The 25,472-nt window shown below is 40.4% G+C and overlaps 2 protein-coding genes across 5 annotated transcripts; one reads left to right on the top strand and one right to left on the bottom strand.

Moving 5' to 3' along the window:
• Nucleotides 1–166: 166 nt before the first annotated feature.
• On the bottom strand, nt 167–21,399 carry sort1b (sortilin 1b). 4 transcript variants are annotated; one of them, XM_071476009.1, is made up of 20 exons: nt 21,294–21,399; nt 15,011–15,070; nt 14,711–14,784; nt 14,517–14,619; nt 14,195–14,356; nt 13,699–13,772; nt 12,209–12,258; nt 11,663–11,790; nt 10,893–11,037; nt 9,759–9,914; nt 9,149–9,255; nt 8,767–8,869; nt 8,498–8,669; nt 6,263–6,453; nt 5,911–6,100; nt 5,351–5,467; nt 4,390–4,498; nt 4,142–4,254; nt 3,817–3,946; nt 167–2,537 (listed from the first exon to the last, which is right to left on the bottom strand). In XM_071476009.1, exons 3-20 carry the CDS (start codon nt 14,743–14,745, stop codon nt 2,523–2,525), a joined length of 2,100 nt encoding a protein of 699 aa, XP_071332110.1. In that variant the 5' UTR covers nt 14,746–14,784; nt 15,011–15,070; nt 21,294–21,399; the 3' UTR covers nt 167–2,522. The 4 variants fall into 4 exon arrangements, with proteins under 4 accessions (XP_071332110.1, XP_071332112.1, XP_071332109.1 ...); XM_071476011.1 differs by lacking the exon at nt 21,294–21,399 and adding an exon at nt 18,769–18,839; XM_071476008.1 differs by lacking the exon at nt 21,294–21,399 and adding an exon at nt 16,754–17,379.
• Nucleotides 21,372–25,393, top strand: sypl2b (synaptophysin-like 2b). The gene is made up of 6 exons (XM_071476014.1): nt 21,372–21,559; nt 21,704–21,781; nt 22,448–22,566; nt 22,687–22,891; nt 23,356–23,547; nt 23,644–25,393. Exons 1-6 carry the CDS (start codon nt 21,542–21,544, stop codon nt 23,764–23,766), a joined length of 735 nt encoding a protein of 244 aa, XP_071332115.1. The 5' UTR covers nt 21,372–21,541; the 3' UTR covers nt 23,767–25,393.
• Nucleotides 25,394–25,472: the final 79 nt, after the last annotated feature.

Raw genomic sequence — 25,472 nt, 5'->3', positions numbered from 1 at the left:
TCCCATATCTTTACAAATCAAGATACAAAATGAATAAAACATAAATGTGGTAATAGGGGGAAAAAATGCAGAGCAGACAAAAAAAATCTAATTACAAGGCTTAATTTTCTAGGCTCATATTTTAAAAAATAGCCGTTAGTGAGAAATAAGACTCAGCTAAGAAAAGTAGAGGAACGTATGAATTTATTGGCAAACCCAAAGAAAATTGCCTCAAATATACAGAAGAGAGAAACGTAGCAGATACAAAGATGTAACCTTGTATATTTACATTACCATCACAATGACTTATTAATTTATACAGCAGTTTTAAACTGTAAGTAAAATGTGTTACCCTCACTTAATGCAATAGACCCTCATTAAATAAGAACTCAGCAAGTCTCTCCCAGTGTATAGCAGCTGCATAATAACCCTGTATCCACTCTGTTTTTAATTTGAGTTGACTCTCTTCTCAAAGTATCACAGTCAGAATTTAGTCTCATGCTGAGACACGAAAGAAAGAATAACCAAATTAATGTACGCTATTTTTTTTTTTTTTTTTTACAGAGCTCTGGATTTAAATATTGAGAGTTAACACGCAGTTCAGTGGGAACCCATATGAAACATACATGTTCTTGGTCAACAAGTGCAGCTAAGGGGTGTCACTGCCATACTGGATGAAACTGGTTACACACGAGTTGATATAAATAATCATCGGCAAATAGACGCTGGCCACACATTGGGAGGGCCTCACACCATATCCTTACACTAGGCACTTGCATAACCACATCCAGTTTACTGCACTCTGAACCTGCTTTACAAATAAATAAAACCTGCATTTAAGCAACACATTTAAAACAAGACAGACAAATGATTGTGCAATAAATGATTAAAAGAAGAAAAGAAAATCCTGTAAGACTTGACATGATCTGATAAGACAGATGTGTAGAGAGGCATTGGCCATTCCAGTTTAGTTTCACAATGACAGTAGTGTGAGGATGAAAAAAACAGCAGTTTAGCATAAAAGACTCAGGAGACTTTCAAAAGTCCTGTTATTTTAAAGATTTTGCTCCACTTCAGATACAAAAAAAAACAACAACAAAAAAAACAAACAAAAAACCAAAAGAAAAATCCCAACAGTCTCACATGGTGTTCCAGCATATACAACCATGTGTGTTAACTAACAGGCTACAGTGTTAATTATGCTATACAACATTTACATAATTGAATTGCTTCTGTGTTTCTTTCACCAAATTACACTGATGTGTTGGGTAATGTGTTGTAAAAAATATTTGTAGACATTTACTATCAAACTATAGTTATTTCTGCCATTTCTTAACATCTTTGTCATTTGCACATAAGTTTAAAAGTTTGTTAGTACAAAAATGGCTCAAATGATTATAAACACAACTCGGTATATGACTACAGTGATTATTACAGTATCGTCACATTAATCGTTACGTCACATTTAGGAAAAATGTTAAACTACAAACTCTTAGCATACAAAGGACCTTGTGCTTTAAGCAGTTAGAACTGCAGACATTAATTTTTTAACAAATCCTGTCTTTAAACAGACACACTTTACCACCCTACACACTGACTCATAATGTGTTACACACAAAAACATCTCCATTCATCGAATGGAGCAACTGGAGACCTTAAGAGATATTCTGCCAACAGGATTATTCAACGTGCATGGATAATATACTGGATCTAAACATGTTATTGCTATCAAACCTAATGCAACTGGAAATGTCCACTTGTGTCTTATTACTTTGACCTTGGATCTCAACTATGGATCCTACCAAAAGTATGCAGGCTGTTATTCCAAGTAAAGAGTACAACAATGGATTTCACAAATCAGTGCCAAGAGAGGAGGCTGAAATACCTCAAATTTATGTATTCTAGGCCGTCCGGGCACTTTTTGACAAACAAATACTTAATTAAAAGCAGGGATTAAGACTCGAGTGGTTTGGGAGAGTTATTTACCAGCTTCCAACAACAATCTTTTTAACATCATCCAAACTGATACCATGTCAAAAATAGAAAGGAAAAAAAAAAGGTTTATGTACAAGTGCATGAGAAAAAGGACACACAGCTTCAACAGAAGTGAAAAGTATTTCCAAGAGCACTCCCAGGTGATGGGAGAGGCAGGACCCGTAATGCAATGGTGGTGAATTTATACAAATAGCTTTTCTTCAAAACCCATTACTCTGGCTCTGTCAGCAGTTCAAATTACTGCATCAGTTCTTCATTTAAATGGGAGATTCAAACTCAATCAATAGAATCAGTAACTGAAGCACAACATTACAAGACCTCCTTAGTTTTCCTCAACTGTGCATTAGTCCCAGGACGCCTCCGTACATTCATTATACTTCACAGATGACAGCAGAGAGAGACAGACTCTTCGTCTGGTAGCTGAGGCCAAAGTTCATACTAGAAGGTGAAAGGAAGAAGTAGCTGGAGACAAAAGAGTGACAGGAACAGCGGCCGGCCACGTGGTGGACTGGAAACCCGTTGCTTAGTTGCATGACAGGTTGTGCCTGCTATTCAAGCAGATCCTGTACACAGGGAAGAAAATAGCATAGCAATGAAGTCAGAACCAACCCAGGTGAGCAAACAAGAAACCAGTTTGGTCATGTTTACACACACACACCTAACTCCATTACTCAAGTGACCTAGTTATGGGCTCAGTTCATGTAAATGTTGTAACATTGTAGCAATAATGCTAAATCATGCTAAATCATCCTCTGACACTAAGCTGCACTGCCTCCTTCTTCATATTGGACTGGTTACTGCTGAATTTAAAACTTGTTTCACTTCTGAGAAAAAAACTAAAGGAGCAAACATCACATAGACAACAGTTTGGAGTACAAAGCTGCAAAGCATGACCGTCTCCTCCCACACTCCTGTTTCCAGCTGACTGGGATAATGTATTGGCTATTATTAGCTTATCACAGGTACTGGCTTGAAAGTGGGCGAATAAGTACAAGAAAATTGCAGTTCAGCAACGCCAAAGATATGTTTGAGGTGATTTAGAAATAGTATCACTATTACATTTACATGTGCATTTATGTTTATTTATATTTGTATTTTGGCACACTTGAGCTTCAGAAGTAAGCACTAAGTACTAAATCTGAACAGTAAGACAAAGTGCATGGAGATCAGGTAAAGAGGTGTATACTATTATATAATGTATTTTTCAGAGAGCAATGTAAAATGTCCTGCTCAGTACATATGTTTGTCACGATTCTTTAAAAAACACATCCAAGGGTGTTTCTTTATGTTGTGTAAGAAAATGAATAATAGCTAATATACTATTATCATTTTAAAATATGAACTATCAACATTGGCTTCCACAATCCTGTATTAGTGGGTTATGATTATGCTGCACCGTCTATGCTTTTTCGATAAGTTCAGCTCACAGCAGGTGGTGGGCCTGTATAGTTAGGTGTGCACAGCGACTCATCATGGCCTCCTCACTGAAGGGTTGTAAATGTTTAATAAGGTTAATAAATGAGGCCCACAACATGAGAATGATTTATTTCTACATAGATAAATCCAAATAATCCTAGTCCTAACTGTTCATCTGTATTTAGTTACAAGGACAATATAGTGGTTGCTAATGACAACATCTAAAAGATTCCAGATCTTATTTAATACTAACAATTATTCCCTGGTGTCCTTAATAATGATAATTCTTTATTGGAAAAGTATAATTACCTCTATAACTAGGTTATTTGTCTTTGGAATCAAAGTGTGTGGCTAAAATTTTGAAAGAAAACCTGGAGCCCATGTTTCTATCCTGGTCGCTATATGAGGGAGGGAAATATACTGTACCTCATCTGAGTCGTCATGAAACTCTATCTTGCCGTTTTGAGTGTGGTTGGTCTCGAGCGGGTCGTCTATCCCCTCAGCAGCATTGTCCTCAACGTGCTGCTGCAGCACTGAGTACCTGTGAACCAAGAACCTGAAGAGCAGATTCAAAATACTGTCAGGTCACAATCATCTGAAAAAACACATCTGACACATAAAATATAATGAAAGCCAAGAAAGCAAGAGTGCTAACAAGTCAAGATACAGTCTGCTGTGCTGGACAGGTTCTCCTCTATACAGGTGTTGGTGAGGAATTGGACTATATATCTGGGCAGAGAGATACACTAACCTGCCGCCACAGACATATTTCTTGACAAAGACGACTCCTGCTGCAATGCTCAGCAGCATGATGATGATGACTGTTATCACAATGGGCACGGACTTGGAGGAGTGACGGTCTACCTGTAAAAATAACAGCACACAAAAAAGTGTGAAATAAGATAATACTGTACCAGATACACTGTAGGCAAACATACAGCACGACTAAATCTATATTCACAACATTTTCAAGAAGTCTTATTGAGCAGAGGTACTGACCAGAAGTTCTGGGCCCACCAGGTCACTCACACACCTCTTACTGAGGTCTATCTCTTTACGGTCCGGCATCTCTCCTCCCTCACACTTATCTCCAGGGATTTTTCTGTAGCTGTGGACAAAGAGCACATGGGTGATGTTATTATTGCTCAGTGAAATGAAATTAGATGGTTTACATATTTTTAGATGTGATAACATGATCTGTTGTGCTTGTTTTGGCTCGGACACACTTAAATTGCCAGCTCTTTCAAATGTGAAAGACAGTTCATAGTTTTTTTAAATATCAATAAACCTGTATCAATACAACAGCCGGCCCTACCTACTGTAAACAACTTTCTTCAGCAATAGTGTAATACTTATTCATTATCTATTAAGCCAGTATGTGCACAGTGAGGCAAACATCATTTACTAGAAACCTTCACTCTACCACAATGAAAGCATGAGACTCACTGTCAGCCTCATCTGCTTCCTCTGACTGCTCTCTGCATGACAGATACTTCCTCATTCTCATCACTTGTCTCCTCTGACTCAGACAAACTCTGAGCGCAATCCCCTGTCACTCTCTCTCAGTGCTGATGGCCTTGTTTACACTTTTATACATGTAGTATCAGCTCTAATATTACCCATCAATAACTGGACTAACGAGAATCAAAATTATTCATTACAATTACTGCAAAACTAATCTTTTACTACTTCCACTACTCAGGTAAGGCTGGTCAAGACAGTAATTAAAGATAATTGTTAAGCAGACTAGACAATTACAGACAAGTTAAAGCAGGTCATGTGGCATCAATGATCAACAGGGTGGGTCAACACTTTCACTGCTACTTCCTATATGTTGTCATGGGGACATTGCCTGTTTATGGGATGAGATTATTCTCAATAATTGACTGATGTGAAGTAATAAACCAGTGTTAAACAAGCAACACTGACACACAGATCTCTCCTGCAGCTGGAGCCTTACCCACTCGTCTGCAGTTGCTCCTCTTTGCCGTGCAGACAGAACTCAAGCACTTTTCCTTTCAGGTCAGGCTGCTCCACACACTCTGGGCTGTTCTCCTTACGGTAGTATCCAAAATCACTGCGACAGACAAAGGTGGAAAAAATAACCTACATTTACTCTTGTTACTGTAAATGTCCAGTTGTTCTGCTCAGTACTTGTACTTTCTGAGTTGTGTTTGAAGCCAGAATTTATTTTTTTAATTTTACCTAAAGTAAAAACCCCTCCAGAATACTTTCACAGTTTGATATGTTAATGAGGACCCTTCCTCAGCTTACTGTAGTTTATGTTTCCATCTCCATCCAATAACAGATTTTGAATAAAATATTAATTATCTATAGTAATTGAACTGTCAATCAGTAAAAACATGACTTTGCACTTCTACTTCAGCAGGATATCATGGTCTCTGCCTAGAACAGAGCGCACCAAAAATAAGTTTCAATCTAATGTTATCCAGTGGCATCTAATCTGCTGTAACTAAGTGGTTGAGTTTGACATTTTGAGCGTGGAGGTCAGAGTCTCACCACAGGAAGTCATCCAGGGTGCACGGACATGGGGTTGGCTGGGTGTTGACCTCGTAATCTCGTCCGTTCCAGCAAACAGAGTCCTTTCTGAGACGCAGGAACCTCTCTTTGTAGCCAAGCATGCAGCCGTCGTTGGGGTCGCTGATGTCATTTGAATGTGCCAACCACTGCACATAGTCATTGTCGTCACCTAAAAACATCAATATTTGGGACTCTGTTTACATCAAATCTAAAAAAAAAAACAGAAAAAAAAAACAAACAAAAAAAAAAAAACAAAAAAAAAATCACAAAATAATGACAAAAGATATCTTAAATGTACACAAGTACATCAGTTTTCTATGGTGTCACTCACAATCTCTGGTGAGAAGATCCCTGAAGTCAATGGTGATGGAGACCCAGTACTGGCTGAGGAGGGAGTCTCTGTAGCCCCAGATACTGACATTCATAGAGCGGGCTCCTGGCTCTGACGCCAGCCCAGTAAAGTAGATGGGGTCGTCGGTGAAGTTGTACACACCCCAGCACTGTCCTTCATCAGTAGAAAACCTGTCAGGACATCGTAAAGCAATAACATATGAGAGGGAGTTGTATAGAATAAGATATCTGCACAGCTACAGTGTAAAGAAAGCACAAATGTGCTATTGCTTTTATACAATATTAATTTCACATACTGTATTCATCTAAACAAAGACAGAGGTTTTAGACTTGTCTTATAGTTTGATCCTCTCCAAAAACAGAGCTGCGCTGTTATTGAAAAGTAACATACAAAAGTGAAGCAAGAGCAGAGTGCAGAGTATAAAAGTCATCACAGACTCTGACTGGTCGACTGTGATTGGCCCACAAAAAGCCATCTGGAGACAGACCATCCTTTACCGACTGTGTCACACTTTACAAGACCCATACAGTGAACAAGAGCTAAATTAACCATGATGATTTTCAGAACAATACATAAAAATAGTAACAACTGCACATGAATTGTATTTATATAATTTTGCATTGTTACAGTCTAATTGCTATTTACACAGTTCAATGACAGATTCTATGATTTTATTGCTGTAGTTTGTGAAGAAAAACTGTATGAGAGACAACTTTTCATATTACAGTCCACAACTACAACAGCACAGCAGCTGCAGTCTCAAAAAATGACCATACAACTGAACGCACCAACAAGTATAAAATATGGTAACTGGCATTCACTGCCGTTCGATTTGCATAGTATTCTTTCTATTTTTCACTTTCCACTCCAGTCAGCAGCTGTAGAGGGTGTAAGATTAGAATTCAGACTGGACAGTACAGCGGTAAATACAACAATAGACATATTTTAATTTTAGTACTTTTTCTCCCTTCATTAAATTAAATTAAATTAAAAAATCTGTAGATCTGAACGAACCACACAGACTTTGACTACTTTCATTAGCGTATCAGAATTTCTGATGAAACAAGAGCAGAAAGCGAAGCTGTACTATATTATCCTGCTAAATAAACTCAAACAAGCTTCCTGTTGTGTTCAGCCTACTGCTTATGCTGTAAAGCGTGACTGGTGCTTGTTCTGTGCTAACTGGGAGCTGTGGTCCTGAACTCTCTCTGCTTCTCAGCTCCTCTGTGTTGTCTGCAGAGTTACAGCTGATAGATGCATTTGAAGCAATTTGGATTTTCTAGATTTTCTCTGAGCTTTTCAGCTGCACCTTTATGTTGTTGTTTTTTTTTTTAACTTTGTTAGTCATGTGAAGTGAGTCAGCAACAGTCCACTGTTGCTTCAATGTTTAAACAATGATAAAGATACCAACACATAAAGGGTAAGTGGGAGGAAGGAGCCATGGGACCAAACCCAATGTATTTTGCTGGGGAGGCAGACGTGAGGGAGATGATGGCCACATAGAACCAGAGTGGGCTGTGCAGCCAGCTCCACTGGGCTGATCACCACACAGCCACATCCATCTCTCTCCCTCTTGCTCTCTCTTGCCCCCTCCCTCTCTCTCTGCCTGTCTCTGATATTTTATTTCTTTCACACTGAGCTGCTCACCCAATTTGTGTAGCAACCCACTGGGAAAAGTCCTGGATCGCTGATGGCCACTCCAGCATTAATGTGAAGGCTATAGAGGGTTTATCCAAGCGTAGTGAACTATTCCACTGGGAACCTTGGAAACACCGCTTAACAGGGCTTAAGAAAATCTTACTGTCTTTGTTGATATTGTGGAGGTCTATGAGTCAACAGCTCAATATTTCTTTTTCACTGAAAACATTTGACACATCACAGTAGGAAAAGCACAGGTGTAAATAATAAAATGAGTGATGGCTAAATTCCATTTAGCTGCTTCAGGGTGTTGATATTGTGCATGCTGGCTCTAGTTCACACTGTTAATGAGATATTTGTATAGAACAGAGCCATCATTAATGTTATTAGTAACAACTGTGCTTTTCCTGCTGTGACAAGTCAAAATGTCTGCTGTGAAAAAGGTCTATTACAGTGAGTCTGAATTTAACTCAGAAGACATATGGAACACATAGAAAAGTAAAGAGAGACTTCTACTAGTATCAGCTGATACAGGTCAAACCCAAACACCTCTGTTCCCTTTAACCCGTAACTCACTTGATCTGGTTGACAGGTTGAGTGGAGCTGTGCTCCACAGCCACCAGCAGTCCTCCAGAGTCCAGAATGGCGTAGTGATGAGGTCCATTGAGGGCCTTTATCCAGGTGTACCCTCCATCATCAGACACGTACACATCTGGCCTTATCACTGAGATGGCATCACCAACACTCCCTGATGAAATATGTTTATCCAGATAAGTAAATTCTAGATTATCTCACACAAAACGTTTCTGACAAATTCGGTATTAAGGCTTTGGACTGAGAATTACCATGAGCTAAGATGAGACCCACAGCGTTTGGTTCACTCAGAGGCAGCATGGGGACATTCAGCCTCATAGCAGTGCTGTACGCTGCATGGATGTGGAGACTGCACTGTAGGCATAAACACAATCAGCATTTGGTGTCTGGATGTTTATAGCACCAACGCTGTGAAAGTCACTGACTGGAGATGAAAAATAACCAGCACTGCCATGTACATATATTGCAATCCACTCAACACACACGGCAATCCAAAACTAAATTCATCATTCAACAGAAAGAAATCTGTTGCTACAACTTACAAAAGTACAGAGTTTTTCATCAAGACTGATCCACTTTTATTTTTGTTTTTTCTAAAGAAAAAAAACACCAGTTTCCTCTTCTTTATCCTACCTTCTCTGGGTCCTTGGCAGTAGCGTCGCACTTACTGTTGGCAGGTTTCCTCAAGGGAACCCATTCCCCTCCCTGATCAAAGGAAACCACAGACTGCACAGAGTCACCTGGAAAAACAAGCGCAGACAAAGACAGAATACTTACTGTTAGTCTTAAACATTTAGCAAATACTGCTATCCAGAAACAAGGTAACACTAACGCTTAGGTTCTGTTACCCCAAAATTTAAAAAGTGAGCAAGAGTAAGCAATGCAAGGGTTAAATCCATACAGCCTGGGCAATAATCATGTGACCACAGAGGGGTCATGTAGAAGAGTGGAAGTGAGAAAGAGAGTAGATCATTTTTTTCAGCAGAAAATACAGAGAGCAGCAGACATGATGGAGTTAAGATTTAGCTGGTGATGTGAGATATTTCTGCTCAAGTGTCAGCCAGCTGCTTCAGACAGACAGCACATCTAACACTGAACAGCTAATTAAATATTTACCTAACGCCCTCGCTCCAGTATGTAATGGAGAAGTCATATGTATGTGTGTGTGTGTTTCTAGGGGAATTTGAGTACAGGCATGTGTTGCTATTTCTTTATCTAAGCACAGACACATGTATAGGGCTACCTTCAGCCAGGACACTGGTGATGAAAACTCCACGCAGGGAGGTGACGTTAGTGAAGTCTGTATCACCACCTGTGGTGGTATAAAGGTGCCGCTCCAGTGACTTGGAGTACACAGTGCCCCGGTCATCTGATACATAAATGGTACCGAAGCCTGTATCTGTGGATTTAAAAAAAAACAAACAAAAAAAAAACATACAGACATTGAAGAGTACATTGACGTGCAGGGTTTCAGAGCTGGTGATATGAAATAATGTCCTAATGATAATAACAGATAATGAGCCACTTGAGTTTATATGGTGCAAGTTCCCTGCTTGGTCAAAAGTATGTGGACACCCAAACATTACACCCATATGTGACAGTTGAATATGTCATTCCAAAACCATGGATATTACTTATTATATAACAACCTCCATTCTTTTAGGAAGGCTTTCCAAAGGATTTTGGAACCTGACTGCAGACATATGCACCCCCTCAGCTAAAAGAGCATTAGTCAAGTTGGCCACTGCTGCTAGGAGATAGAGCCTGGACCATTTTCTCAAACTGGAAAGAAATGGCCAAGTTCAAACCATGGAAAACATCCTGAGAACATAAGTACACCAACATGTGCGGACAGCGTTGTCTGAATATTTGAAGCCACTGAAAACATGCCACAGCTTCAGGGTCCTGGTATTGTGTGTACTGGTTCACTGTCACACTGTCACAGCTTACTGGGATACTCGAATAGAACGGATCTATTGTTTATGTTGTTAGTAACACCCGTGTGTTTTTGTACTATGACAAGTCAAAATGTCTGTTGTGAGGAAAGACGATGTAGGTTAAGTATAATATTCAAAAATGTGTTTTCTAAGATTTACAAATGTGAGAAAAGGTTTACATTTGTGGATGAAATATTCTTGACCAAAATCAATTTTCAAACTTATCCTTACAAAACTACATTGTTGCACCTCAGAAGTGTAAAAGCTGCAGTATAAGACAGAAATTTGCATTTATTCATTTCCCCAACCTTCTTCACATCTGACACACATGTGATTAACATTTTCTACAGGGGCAAACACACTATCTGTCTCTTAAATAGCATTACTGCTTTGTTGCACAATATGATGAGTAAAATCGTGAAGCTGCCGGATGGACTGACCTCCCGGCTCGTCAACGTGCATGAAAACCATTTCATCGTTCGCTGCCAGGATGGAGTAGAACTGCTCGTGGCCAACAGGGGGCAGCTGGGCCATGTTCCACGTCTCACCCTGGTCCACCGACACGTGGATCATCCTCAGGGTCCCCTGCAGAGACAGAGGCGGTAAAGAACAATAGAGAACAGTTAGAGAACAGTTTGAAGTGTAATAACCTCATGCAAATGAACTTGATTTAATTTATAAAGAAACAGAGCCGTGCATACATAAGCACACAATATGTGTCTTGAAAACTACATATTTTGAGTGTAACAATTGATTTGGCATATAGGCATTTCAGTAAATACAGTCAGTATTGAATGAGAAACATGAACGTTTTTACCTTCATATTATTTTCTGTGATAATTTCCCCATCAGTTGTGACTATTAAAATAGCTTACTTCCCTATATTCATGCAAATGTAATATTTACTCAATGACTTCACTTAACTCCACTCACAACCACACATGGATATAGGAAGAAAATCTATTTACAACCATCAATACTACAACAAAAAACACTGACCTTTAACTTGAAATAGGGCCTGGGCCTGTTTTCATTTTTCAATGTCTTGAAAACAGTCGGGACGTACAACATGATATATCTCACCTCACAACTGCTTACTGTATTTCAAATTCACCTTTCAAAAGCAAAGGTCTAAAACAATAAATATTTTGTCTCGGGGTGCATGATCTTGTCTCTATATTGCCGTGATTTGGACCCACTGTATACTGACCTTGCCTGTCATTACAGAGGCAAAGAGGAAGCGTCCACCCAGGCCAAAAGAGTAGATCTTAGTGGCGACAGTCTTGATGGTTTTACCAAAGTCTGTCGTCCTCCTCAGTTCCAGCATTCCCCGATCACCTGATTAAAAAAAAATTAACAACTTAGAAGCAAAAAGTGCAAAGTGCAAGTATGCAATCTTACAAGTGTAACTAAAAGTTAAACTTACATGAAGTATTTAAAAGAAAATATGGATGAAAACATAAATTCTTTGCTTCATCAGGCCAGGATCATCTGTTATATTGATACCAATTGTCATTTCTATCTTTTTATTCATATTCCAATCCAAATTCAATTGATCAATGGAAAGAGAGCTCAATAAAAACACATAGATGCTTATCTTTTATCTTGAGAAAATTTAAACGATTATATTCCAGGTACTGTTCCTCAGTAATCTACATACACATACATGAACACATGAGGTCAAAAGAAGGTTTGGATAGAAATGTCACAAGGTCATTTTTCATTTTAGGTTTTGCTTAAAGAGCGGATCACTTACTACAGGATCCATTGAGGCTGGCTGTAAAGAAGATGGTATTCTTCCTTCCCCTAGAAGGAGAGTAGAAAGTGCAGACAATTTCAGATAAGCAAATGCACATTTGACTTAACAAGTCTCATACAGGACTCTCTATTAACTCTCCATCTACTCCCATAATGCTGAAGATTTTGCTTTTGTTGTGAAAGCAAGCAGCACGTGACACAGCTTATCAAATATAACCAGCGTATGGACATGCCCCTCTTAACCATGCACTTTCTTTTGAGTGTTGTGTTTTGACATCAGAAAGCTCCTGTCTCAGTTGACAATGACCCATATTTCTGCAGCCTGTTCAGATCCGCCTCTTCTCGGACAGTGATAAAAGGTCATGTTTCAGGAAGTCTGTTTTGTACATAAAGTTTTATCAGACACCGTAGCCTTGAATACACAGCCAAAAAGATATTTAGAAATCCAAAGGTCAGTGTGTGATGCATACTAGGGAGTGCCTCCAAAACAACAGGAGTGCTGCGAGGGTTTGGCCACAACGGAGCTAGTCAAACAGTCATTGACTGCATTACAGTTTTAGAGTTTTGCCTTTTAGGCAAAGGTGCAGCAATAATAAAAGTCTTGGGAGTAAACCTGGGAACATGTCTCAGGTTAATTAATATTCATTAAAATCCTCCAACTATCAGCAAAGGACAGTTAATAAGCAGAACTGTGAACAAGTCAAAACATATTTTGCTTAAAAGTATAAAACACAGTATAGAGAAGTGGTACTCAGCTATCTTCCATTACCTGTATTAATTTAGCTTGTTAAAGGAACTCAAATTGGAGCAAAGGACAACTGATTAACAGATACCAGACAGATTTTTGAAATCTTTGCTAAAGCAAGACCAATAAGAACAGGGTTCCTCCAATCCTTCCCACTCTCAGTCAATAGAAATATTCTCAATCATTTGAGACACAGTCCCTGTTCACACCTGGTATTAACATGTATCTTCAGTGATCCGATCATAGGTGGTCAGCTCCAAGTACGTCTGTTCACACCTGGCTTTAAAATGTGTCTCCACATGCGTCTCCAGTGACCACTTGTGATCAGATCTCACAGACAGGTCTGTTATCAATGCGCACAGCTTTATAGTGAAATAAGGTTTCAGCCATTAGAAACAGTAAAATATTTTCAGTTTATTATGAAACTGCAGTGGAACTAATTCGACTGTGGCAGAGGACATCACGCATTTGCTTTCGCACTCTTAAAAGAATGTGGCCACATGTGGCCCAGACCAATTCCGAATGTGGTCTGAGAGATCAGACCTTGAATGTGTCCTGGGTGCGTTCACACCTTACAGCTGACCACTCATGATCGGATCACTCAGGACGGCTGTTAATACCAGGACTGAACAGGGCCACAGACTCTGGGGCATGCTGAATAACGCTGGTAACAGACAGCAGTGTTAGAGTCACTGCGCACCTGACTAAGATACTTTGTATCACCTGTTTGTCTTGTCTCTTACCATTTCACCAGACACACCATGTCGTGGACCTTTTTCCAGTTGCTGCCAAAATCTTCAGACAGCCACATTTCATTCTGAAGATGAACAAAAGAATTTCTTAAATGATGAACTCACAACTCAACTGCACTATCACCGTCCTTGACACAGATAAAACATAACTTGGTATTCTAGACCTGCTCATAAACACCACAGCCATGTTAATAAATATACTCAGTGCAAACACATGATGAAAAATGATTGACTAATAGAGTCTTCTTGCTATGTGGAAGTGAGATGGCGGTCTAACCTTAGCTTAAGGATTTTATGACAGACCATGAAAAAGGTCACTCACCCTCTTAAATTAATAAAAAATTTAAACAACTAGTAATCTGAGATCCCCACATAAAGAGCTGGAGTTTCCAAGTTTATATAGACTCTTCTTCCGCTATTCTCTCTGCGAGGTTAACTGACATTCAGACTGATTACTTTCTGAACAACATTACCATTCGCTACTTACATTGTTGCTGAGGACCAGCAGCACTTTGGAATTGTCAGGGTTGTATGTGATCTGCATCAGGGGGATGAAGGGCAGGTCCCTGTGGGAGAAACTTTTTCCAAAGTCATCTGAGACAAAGATCCGAGACCCGTGACCTCCAGACACGTCACCTGTCAGGATCACCTATAATCCAGAGTCCAGAATTCAGACTGATGAAGCCACACAAAATGGATCTTCAAGGTTCTTTGGAGTAGAGACACATTACAGTGGCGCTACATTTGCGAAAACTCTTATTGACTAAACAAAGTAAATGTGGTGGGGACTTGGTCAGGACGTGACTTACTTTCCCAGAGTTCTCGGGGCCGATAGCAATGCCAAACTCTGATCTGATGAAGGTGTTGTTGATGAGGTTGGTAACATCCTGGAATGACTTCCCATAGTTCTCGCTGGCAGACAAATGGTTGCAGCCAAATCAAATGCAAATCAAAAACAAACTATGCACTCTTTTTTTTCGACAGGTGTGGTCGTAAGACTTACCTTCGATAAAGTTTGGACTGTCCAAGTCTAATCATGAAGAAAGGCACCTGAAAAGTTGTCAAAGCCAGGATGACCTGCCAAGAAAGAGGGTTCATCTTGAGCGGAGCACGGATCATTTATTAATGTGCATGAGACCCTGATGTGAGGGAACTTATCATGTAATCTATGCAGGCAGACTACCCTGGTAATTTCACACAGTTCACTGGGTAACCCACCCAAGTTCGCCCTACTCATGTCAGAGTGGAACAACGCTGCATGAGAGACATGTAAGGTGCAAATGCAGAAGAGCGTAGCACTCACCCCTGTGCCATCTCCAACCCAGGCCAGCGACACAGAACCACTCAGGTCATTGAAGGTATACTGTGAAAAATACCAAAAACATGTTCATGTAAAATATGTTAAAAATAGCATATTAAACATCACAGAAGTAGTTGAGGAACATTGTGCAGCGTGAATACTAAAACATTACGAAAGCAACCGCTGAAAATGAAAAGAGACCAACTGACCACACTATTATAAAAGCCTCTTTGTGAATTTAGCCTCCTGACTGTATTTTGCTTTGACTGGTGCCATGTTTCCTCTTGCCTAGCAAACAGTAGATGGTAAAGTGTACAAAGTGAAGCACCACTTCACTTTTTAGGACAGGTCAGACAAGCATTTCAGCAAGCACAAGGCTTCACGGCAGTAGCTCTCAGCAAAGACCTCTGAATACAACCACTGAGCACCACATTAAAACTGAATTTGATTTTCACTCACACAATAATTTGGTGTAAATCAAGTCATTTCAGCAGCATGACTAACAAAAGCGCCTATGCTTTCATTTTTAGAGAGACTCCTGTCTGAAATAAAAGCCTACAATCCTGTATTCAATTCAGTGGCCTATTACTCTTCAACTGTGTGGACATTCACTTCATCTGTTTAAGGCTGGTCTCTTTTAGCAGCTCGTATTGTGAGCAACTCTGGCCTCTGGGACCTCTAGCAGAAACCTTAAGAGGAACGACAAGGCTGAGCCTCTAGGAATTCTGTCGAATTTAAATTACTGAGGCCAAGTGTACAAAGACTGCAATGCAAAGTTGATCACATGGTAATGAGGAGCAAGGCAAATAAGCAGCACAGGACTCTGCTGAGTTCAGCCTCCTGTTTGTTTTGAGCAGAGCAGTGCACAGTTGCGTAGATACTTTATGAGATGCCGAATTGGGTGCTTTCTCTTTGTGGCATATCTGAGTCCAAATTTAGCCCTCCCTTCTCTACTGTACTTCTCTACTGTACTGTAGTCTCTGCTTCCTTACAGACTCACCGCTTGCTTTTACTAACACACAAACACAGCATTTAATTACAAAATCACTACCACACAGCCAGTCACATGGATTCCCCTGGGCCAATTTTCCTGTCAACACTCAGATTCATTCTCTGTCAGGCTGAGAAAAGTGGCTCCTCTAACACAGAATACAGCCGCATGCTTGACGAGAATAAGATGTAGGTCATAGCCATTAATGGAGCATCTGGGAGGTTTGGTTGTGCCTCTGTGTAGCCTGCGCGGATCTTAAAAGTATGAGGAAAAGAGGCACAGTTACAGTTTCACTACACTGTATTTCACTGCACCAAATGTTATAGGAAAAAAAAAAAAAAAAAAAATCTTGGCAGCCCTGACGTGGTAGCCGTCAGAAAGACAAGAAGATTCCTTTAGAGGCTTTACGAGCTTGGAGAGAAGGGGTAAGGGAAATGCCTGACTCTGCAAGTGATTCCGATGATTATACATCATGTTTCAATAGCGTTTCACATGGGGACAATAAATCTACAATGCAATACCCATGTAGCGGCTGTGATGGGCTGAAGGGGTTCACAGCTGACCTGAAAACAGCCCGTCAGTAGCGAGGTTTCTGAGGACACCCAGGAGCTGATTAGGCCTACCCGTGCACCTGGTTAGCACCTGCGCATCATCATCATCATCATCATCATCCTCCTCCTCCTCCTCCTCCTCCCTCGGCTCATTTCACTGTCAGGCGTGCGAAGTGTAACAGGACCTCTCAGCAGGTAACTTACACGGTGGGTGTTGTCGGCCAACTTGGTGCCATATTCTTGAAGAGCTCGGCAGGAGTCGCCCTGGTCGGCGCTCCTCCGTTGGATCCCGTGATCCGGTGATGGGGCGAGCCATGCGGGCAGAGACCTCTTCGCGATCCTCGCAGCTCTCTCTGCTCCAGTGTCTGAACGCTTCGCGAACACCGACCGTCCGGAGGGTTTGGATCCCGGCTGGAAATCTAAACCGGCTGTGAAAGTGGAAACCGATAACAGCAGAACACAGTGCAGCGAGAGTCCCACCATCGTTGCTAGTGCCACCGGCAAAGAAAGCAAAAACAAAGGGGACAAAAAACAACCCCGAGCCGAGTCTTTATTTGTCCCGGGCTTGCCTAGAAATTGAAGGTCGCTACAGCTCTACCGCGGATGACATCAACAAAACAGTAGTCCTCCTGACACCGACTGTTTCGCGCTTTGGAAACACGGAGAACCCTCAAAGCTCCGACTTTTTCCGCGGACCGGAGCGAAAAGATATGAAAACAGAGGAAAAAAATCGCAATTTTGCAAATAAAGCAGGGTGTTTCACACCGATTGTTCGCACAGCAACTCCTAAGCCAACATGATGCACTGTAACGATCGCGCAAATTGTTACTGCGGATCCGTAATGCTCTATGCAGAGAGGAGGCGCTGTGATTGGCTGGTCTCCTGTTGTGGTCCACCTATCCGTATTTCTGATTGGTTTAATTCCGGAAAGGCGGTCCCAAAACAGAGGACCTGTAAAATTAGCTGTCAAAGCCTGTCAGGATAGGTTGAGTAATGCCGATTCCATCAGCTACAACTTCATTTAAAGCAGAAAAAATGATTTTAAAAAAGGCTTATTGAAATACAGGTGACATTCAAGATTAATAATGACATTACACAGACAGTAATAGCAGTGGAATTGAAGTGCAGCTAAACTGGCTCATATAACTATTGATCCAACCACTAGGTTATGTCACTTAAAATGTAACAGCCTAATAGGTAAATACATTAAGAAATAAACGAGGGTAAAAAAAAAAAAAAATAAAATTGAGTTTCAGTTTCAGTGTGCATTCACTAGCATTTGATTGTGTGTGATGTGTGATAACTATCATATTATGTCTGATACTATGAGATTTTGGTGCCGTATTAAATGCCATGTTATTAAATAAGAGAGTCATTTCTTCACATGCATACCCACAGTTTACTTTTTCAGGAATTAAACATCTGGATCTGGTGTGATGTTGGGAAGCTCAAACAAGAGATGAAATCATGCTGAATCTCTCCACCAGTGAGAGTCTCTGAAATGCTCTGTTTATGCAAAAACATAATTACATAAAAGAAAAAAATAAGGAACAATAGCCTAAAAATTCTAACGGCAGAAGTGGTAGAAATCCCTGATTACATAGACATTCACAATTTATTTATTTTAGGTCTCAGTCCTTCAGTGATATTTCTCAGTTTCAACAGTTTCGAGATAGCTGAGATGTGATCACATGATCGCGTCCACAACAGTCAAGAAGAACAGGGTCAAGAGTGAAAATTAAACTTTCTATCATATGATCTTAACTTTTGTAAATGGCTGTTTCTGTACAGCCTGCTGCATTCTCAAATTATATTTACTCATTTTGTTGGTTGCACTGAGTCATATATTCTTGATTAAATTTGTGCATGTGATAGGACAGTGGGTCGTACAAACACATGACTACTGGTCATGTGTTGCAGAAAAGAAAAAAAAAACCCTGTACCCATAATAGCCATTGGCCTGGCTGAAAAGATTCAGATGTGACCAGATAGTCATGGAAGGTATCTGATTAACCTCTGGCGTGGCACAACCCGTCAGGCAGGTTTGTAGGTGTGCAACAACAAATAAGGTGTCATCTCATCACAGCAGAAGTACAAAGCTGTTGACCAAGTTTCAATAGTTTTAAAAACACTGAAACCGTTTACTTGACTCCACATTTTCCCACAGCTGCACTCCTGTCTGCCTTGGGAGCATTGGGAATGTCCTTTGTGTGTGTTACCTCTTGTTTGGGTATTTCATGATTCCCAGATGCATTCAGTAAGCCAAACAATCTGATCTGTAGAGCAGCATTCCTCCACAAAGGGGACCATACAATGGAGTTGCAGCCCCTCCCCCAAGGCAGTCCAGTCAACTATTAAAAGGTGGAGAACAAAGCCACTCTTATTCCTTTGAGATGTGTCCTGGTAGGATGAGGGCCCTGCTTTTCTGCAAGGACCCAAAACTTCCTGTCTGGGCAAACTAGGGGATGCAACCAAGTGTACCTAAAAAAAAAACAAAACATTGAACCAAACTGAGGGAAACACATGGACAGCCTATGTGAATGAGTTCGTACTGAGCCGTCCAGGGCGGCATCTTGTGACAGGGCGGCGCAAGCGCTCGCAAAAAAAAAAAAGAAAAAAAAAGAATATTTATTTGCTTTCATTTGCGCGAACCGGTTTTCTATCGCTCATTTGCACGTCAAGTCAATCATATCATGTCACCGTGCACTGTTTTGTGAAGGCGTGTCTGCTTGCTGCTGAGAAGGGCTCACACACGGAGGTTGTGGGGGGAGGGGGTGGGGGGCAGGTGATAGGTTCACCTCTGGACTTCAGGTCTCTCTACTGGAGGGGGGGTCATTCTAATAGCGCACAACTAATGTAATTAGTAGGCTGCTTCCAAACAAAGCATGTTTAATTCATAATGTGAATACAGGCCTATAGTTTCAACATACATGTTATTTTTCCGGGCTGTGTGAAATCGTTAGAAATAATACAAAACGAATCTGCACACCATGGTGAACTGGTTTAGTACTGACTCTTGGCTGACGACGTGTTGACTGAGTGCAATATTGTAATAATTAGATTCTGTGTTCTTGTTACTTTTTGTATTTATGATTGCATATTGGGGCGTCATACAAGCTAGAACAGCCACAGCTTATGCTGATGGGCGTCGTGTGAAACACATGGCCTGCTTTGATAAGAAGTTCAGTTTAATGAAGCTCAAATAGTCTCCGTGGGAATGGTGACCTCTAGTGCAAAGTAATCACCATTACTGCACATTCACTTTGTACTCCCATTTTTACGCTTCGCAAACTCTAATGCTTGTTGGATATTTTCATATTAACTGTTACAGTTTGTAATAAAATTAGATGATATTAAAAAATAACCCTAATTAACCTTTGCTGACATGAAAGTGCATTATATCATCTTATGGTAGGCTATTTGATTATGAATTTGTTTCTGAAGACAGAATTTCACATTTGAATGAAATAATTGCACTTCACCTTTTTGGAAGCAGCATGAAGTGTTTTGTGTCTTTTTGGCTGTTATCGTCATCATGCCATGAGCAAATGCAAAGTAACATAGCTGGATTAACCTGTTAAGGGGCCCTACACCAAAACAGGTAAATTGTTAGGCCCATATAGACAGTTCACACACACGCCTACTTCTGGGCTTGAATGTGACCTGGCCCAGGTATGATGTGTGTATGTTTTCAGAAATTTGATTGAGATACCTTTATAAGGTATATGCACTATGTGACACACTATAAACTAAATTAACTAAGGTATTAAAACTTCATTTTGACCCCAAGCCTTTCAGAAGGACAGGGTGACAAGATTAGGAAATAATGCAGGACCCCATCTAGTGGCGGCAGAAATGTTCAATTAGTCAAATTATGCACAGCTAACTGACACAGTGAACCTGGGACTTTTGGGGCCTTTGAAGTTTTTAGGGTCCTGGTGCAGTTGTCTGCCTTGCCCTTTACTTGTATAGTAGTCATGTGACATCATAGATTTAAACATTAAAATCATCCATTATGACTGATAAACAACGCACGGTTTATTCATATATCAGAATCTGAATCCGAAGCAAATTTATATACATACAGGAGCTGGACAACAAACTGTCTTTATACAGGCCAGCTAGTAAAATAATCCCAAAATAATTATCCATATTTATTTCTTGATGAACAGAAAATATTCATGGCATTATTTTTGAAAGCATCTTTGGCTTTTGTAGATGCCATTTGGGTAGTCAAAGAAAACACATTTGAATACAATGTACACACATCTAAAAACCAACTGATGTTTTTTTTGGCTGTTTTATTTGTAGGGCTGTATTATCTCAAATACATAGAAGGTACTAAAACCTGAAAGACTGAAATCAATATAGGAAAATGTAGCAGTGAGAAATATTGTTCTCACAGATGCTTAGTTTAGATGTTGAAACAAAGTGTCCCTTATCTCAAATACTACTACTAAATGCAGATGGCTATTATTAGGCCTACATGTGATAAACAGTCAACATAATGAGCAGTATGGTCCACTTAAAAAAAAACTAGCAAAAATAATCATCCACTTCGTTTTAAGACCACAGTTTCACCACCACTTTGATTACTCTCTCCCTTTTCCTTGCTCCTTTCTGTCTCCTCAAAGACCTTCATTAAAGTAAGGAAGTATAGAGAGAGAGAAAAACAAACTAAGACTAATATGAATAATATGAAAGAAAAGAAAAATAATACCCGGTGATATATGTTTTCACTGACCTGTACTGCTGTGAGTACATTCAGCTGCAGATGAAAGGTAACGAGAGAAAGTGTTGGTTTCACCAGCGTGTCCCGGCTGCGCCCCTCTCGACGCCTTTACGTCAGTGATCACATGGTTCCTGCAACGATTCGCTGAAGTTGGAGAAAAGTTTGACCAAACCCGAGGAGCCTCGACAGAGCTGCTGAAGGTCCGGGACGCTAAGAGCTATCGATCATCCAAACTAACGGCGGGTTGCTACGGTGAAGCCATGGACTCCGTCGCCCAGGTAACAGCGCTGACAGGAAGAACGATAACGGTTAATGGCGAATAATGATCGACACTTCTGTGGCAAACGCACCTATTCGTGTGTGACCACCTCAGCGGTCTTAGCGACTTCTTTATTTCTCACGGTGTCATTGTTTCCCATCAGAAAGTGCTGACTTCAGGGTTCAGTCTTGACTTCGGACCCCTGAAAGAGCCTTTGGCGTTTATCCGTTTGCTGGAATGGGTGAGTTTTGCCACATCTTTTGCTACCATATGGCCTGTGGCGGGGTGTGTTTTACGGGAGCGGTCCGGTCCTGGTGGCCAACATGTCTTACAAATTGATTATGTTGTTTGTCTTGTGACCCACTGCACGCCCGGGGAAGCTATGCAGATCATCCTTTGAGCTGTAACACCGTTTCAAATATGGCATGCACAGTAGTTCAGGGGTCGATGATCAGTGAAACAGTCTACCTATCCTGGAGATGTCTGCCGCTAAAGCGAAAGTTAATGTTGCATGGCTCCAACCGACGGTTTTGTGTGTGTTAGCAAGCTGGTGCATTTTAATATCTAAGGAAAAAAGTTTTTATTTGGTTAGTGTTGAGTTTGACGCTTTGCTTTACATCATTTCTTACCAAATAACAACGCAATATGTTAGCTTTTATTTGCAGGACCAAGCAGCGTGTTCTCAGTGCACAGTAGTCTTAGCTGCCTCTGTATGGGTTTTACATGTGGTTCTCTTGTGAACTGTAGCGCGCAATATTTACAGTGATGGCATCTTGTGACTAAGGCAAGGGCTTCCTGACAAAAGTGTGTTGCGTAAAATAAAAGGAAGTGTGGTTAACGGCAGCACTGTCCTGAACATCTTCTCATGCTAACTGTGTCTCCTCTTATCTTGTGTCTGTGGCTGCAGCTGTTCTCCATATTTGCATTCGCTACGACTGGAGGTTACAGCGGCACAACCAGCATCAACGTCATGTGCCAAGGGAGTGAAAATAAGGAAATACACGCAGACTTTAACTACCCATTCAGGTGTGTGTGTGTGTGTGTGAGAGAGAGAGAGAGAGAGAGAGAAAGAGGACACAACCAGGCTCAAACCTCTCTACGGCTAGGGACCATCTAACTCCAAATACTCTGTCTATGTTTACACAGGTTGATGCAGCATCCTTACAATGTTCCTGACTGTAAAGTCAATCAGAGTACCACCACTGCTTACTACCTGACAGGAGACCATGCATCCTCGGCAGAGTTTTTCGTCTGTATTGGAGTGTTGGCCTTTCTTTACAGCACTGCCACACTAGTCCTCTACCTGGGCTACCAGCACTTGTATAGAGAATCTAGTCGCGGCCCCCTTGTGGTATGTTTGTCTGAATTCTCCATGGTTCTCAGTTGTTTTTGTGAAATGCTTGTGCTTAGCCAGGTCCTCCTCTCCATCTATAAAAAGCTTAGAAATAGAACAACATGAAATCACAGTGTGCAATTCACAACATTGCCTTTTCATGTTGCAGTAGTGTTTTCTGAATCTGAATCTGACTGGATCAAGTTTTATCCAAGCAGGCAATATTTTGTCCTTTTTGTGTAAAAATGTAAGATCTGATATAGCCGCTAGATTTCAGGGAGTCTGCTTCATACTGGAATCCAGTGGGAGGTCAGAGAAAGTGCATTTAGCAGAGCTGTGTAAATGAAACAGCTGAAGGGTGTGGTTTCAAAGCAACCAAGGAGCAGATTTCACTAGGTTGTGTCTGTCCAAGAAAGCTCATTTAGTAAAGTGGCCACTGTTGTCTGTTTGATACTGATCATTTTTATGTGTTGCTCTGTTAGGACCTGTTGGTGACTGCGGCCTTGGCCTTCCTGTGGTTGACATCATCTTCTGCTTGGGCTAAAGGCTTGTCTGATGTGAAGTGGGCCACCAGTCCTTCAATCATTCTGTCCCTTCTTGGTGTTTGCAAGGATCCCAACAACAAGTGCACCTCAGGTGCTTTGCCTCACATGGGCCGACTACACGCCTCAGTGGTAAGTTGCATGCAACTTGGTCTTTTTTAACTATGCTTAAAATTGTGTGTACAACCATAGCTTGGAAGATTTGACTTATGTGTTATTCTTTGGCAGATTTTTGGTTTTCTTAACCTTATCCTGTGGGGTGGCAACTGCTGGTTCATTTACAAGGAAACACCTTTCCACAAGTCAGCCAATCAGCCTGCAGATGTGGAGGGGGGTGTTAGGCCATCATAACTGCACAGCTTCTGCATCTCAAAATTTTCTAGCATGTAGTTTTATTGAAGGAGTCATTTTGGTACTAATTGTTAAAAAAAATATTGTACAATATAAGGTAGACATTTCTAAAACCAACTGCTTCTTTTTTGCAAAGTATTAATTTTATATTTAGGGCTGTATTAAAGAAACTGTTTCGAAGTTTAGCTATTGCTACATAGCAAACATTAGTATTTGCAGCTGTTTACTCATGAGTCTTGCAGAGAGCTTCAGTTATCATTGCATTTACAAGACAAGAGGTTATAATACATCCTCTGAGGAGTGATACTTCTTGAGAGTAGCCTGGATGCTACAGTGACATGACATCAGAAAGTGATGAGACAGGCTGACCAAGCCCAAGCTAGGTGATTAGCATGCTAACTTCAGTAAAAGAAAAGAAGTGATAGAAAGAGGGTTGCTTTCCACCACTTGAGAACCGCTTTGGGTGAGCAGAGGAAATAAGGTAGATGCTGAATTCACAACATTTCCTTTTGGTAAGTAAACAGCTGTTAATGGTAAAGTTGGCTTTGTAGCTATAGGAAAAATTTACAAATAGCACCTTTAACTTTGACTTGACATCAACACAGGAAATTATAGCAGTCAAAAAAATATTATTGTCATTGATATTTATATTTACACCCAAATATCCAAAAGAAAGGATCCTTATCTTAAATTGTACTGCAGATGTGGACTGTCTGGCATCAATTTGTCACCCTGTTAACTGTCAACAGTACTTCTGTACTACATATTGCTTTTGCCATCAACAATGTCTTTAAGAAGCTCAGGGCTATTGAGTGTAGGAATTACCAAATACCTAATGAGTATAAAATACTTGAAGTGCATTCATTATTAACACAAGTCTAGCCTGGAGACCAAATTAAACTTCAGTCTAATCCTAAAACATACAATTGACATCAAAAGATGTAGCTGCAATGAATGAATGAATGAATGTTAAGTGATAGTTCATTTGGAAAAATAATTCAGTTGCCAACATGAGATTATTTATAACGGGTAAACGCATTTTTTTTACCTGTTTTTTGTCACACCGTGCCATCTCACTATGTTTTACCTTACAGTTGAATATTATGTTGAATTTTGTGCCTATGTCTGTATGTTGGCTTTTTCTGTAACTATTCCACTTGCTAGTTAGAATTTGTGACATTTTTCCTGAAAGGATATGTTTTTGTTCTTTTTGTCCTGCAAGTTAATAATGTTTAAATAAAGACAATAACCCAAGCTCCTAAGTATCTGAATATCACTGTACTATGAATTGTATAGCCATAGCTAGTTTGTACGCTTGGCAGTTTTTCATAAAGAATTGACTGATATCTAACCTGTTACTCATTAACAGCTTCTTTTTTTTTATCTTGCTGTTGCCTGGCCTCTACCTCCACTTTGTTGTAAAGGAAGGCAAGCTATTTTCTTTATTACTGTCATTGTTTTGATTTCCTTCTTTGACATAGCCTTGCTTGTTTCACAGTTGTCGCTTGATCCACCACTGTGTTGATAAAAATGTCACAGATGAGATTGAGACTGGAATTCCTATCACTGTCCAGGAAGATACTGCATGGGCATGATATGCAGTGCATCATTAAAATGAAGAAACTGACTTATTGTGTCTGATTTGTATACCTGATACTTTCACGTGCAGCACACATACAGTACATAATGTGTTGATCAGACAGATG

This window comes from Trachinotus anak, unplaced genomic scaffold (genome assembly GCF_046630095.1).
Source record: "Trachinotus anak isolate AG129_WGS33_773 ecotype Australia unplaced genomic scaffold, CSIRO_AGI_Tana_v1 ptg000004l, whole genome shotgun sequence".
Classification (NCBI taxonomy): Eukaryota; Metazoa; Chordata; class Actinopteri; order Carangiformes; family Carangidae; genus Trachinotus; species Trachinotus anak.
The sequence above is the reverse complement of the archived record's forward strand: the minus strand, read 5'-3'. Positions and strand labels throughout refer to the sequence as shown.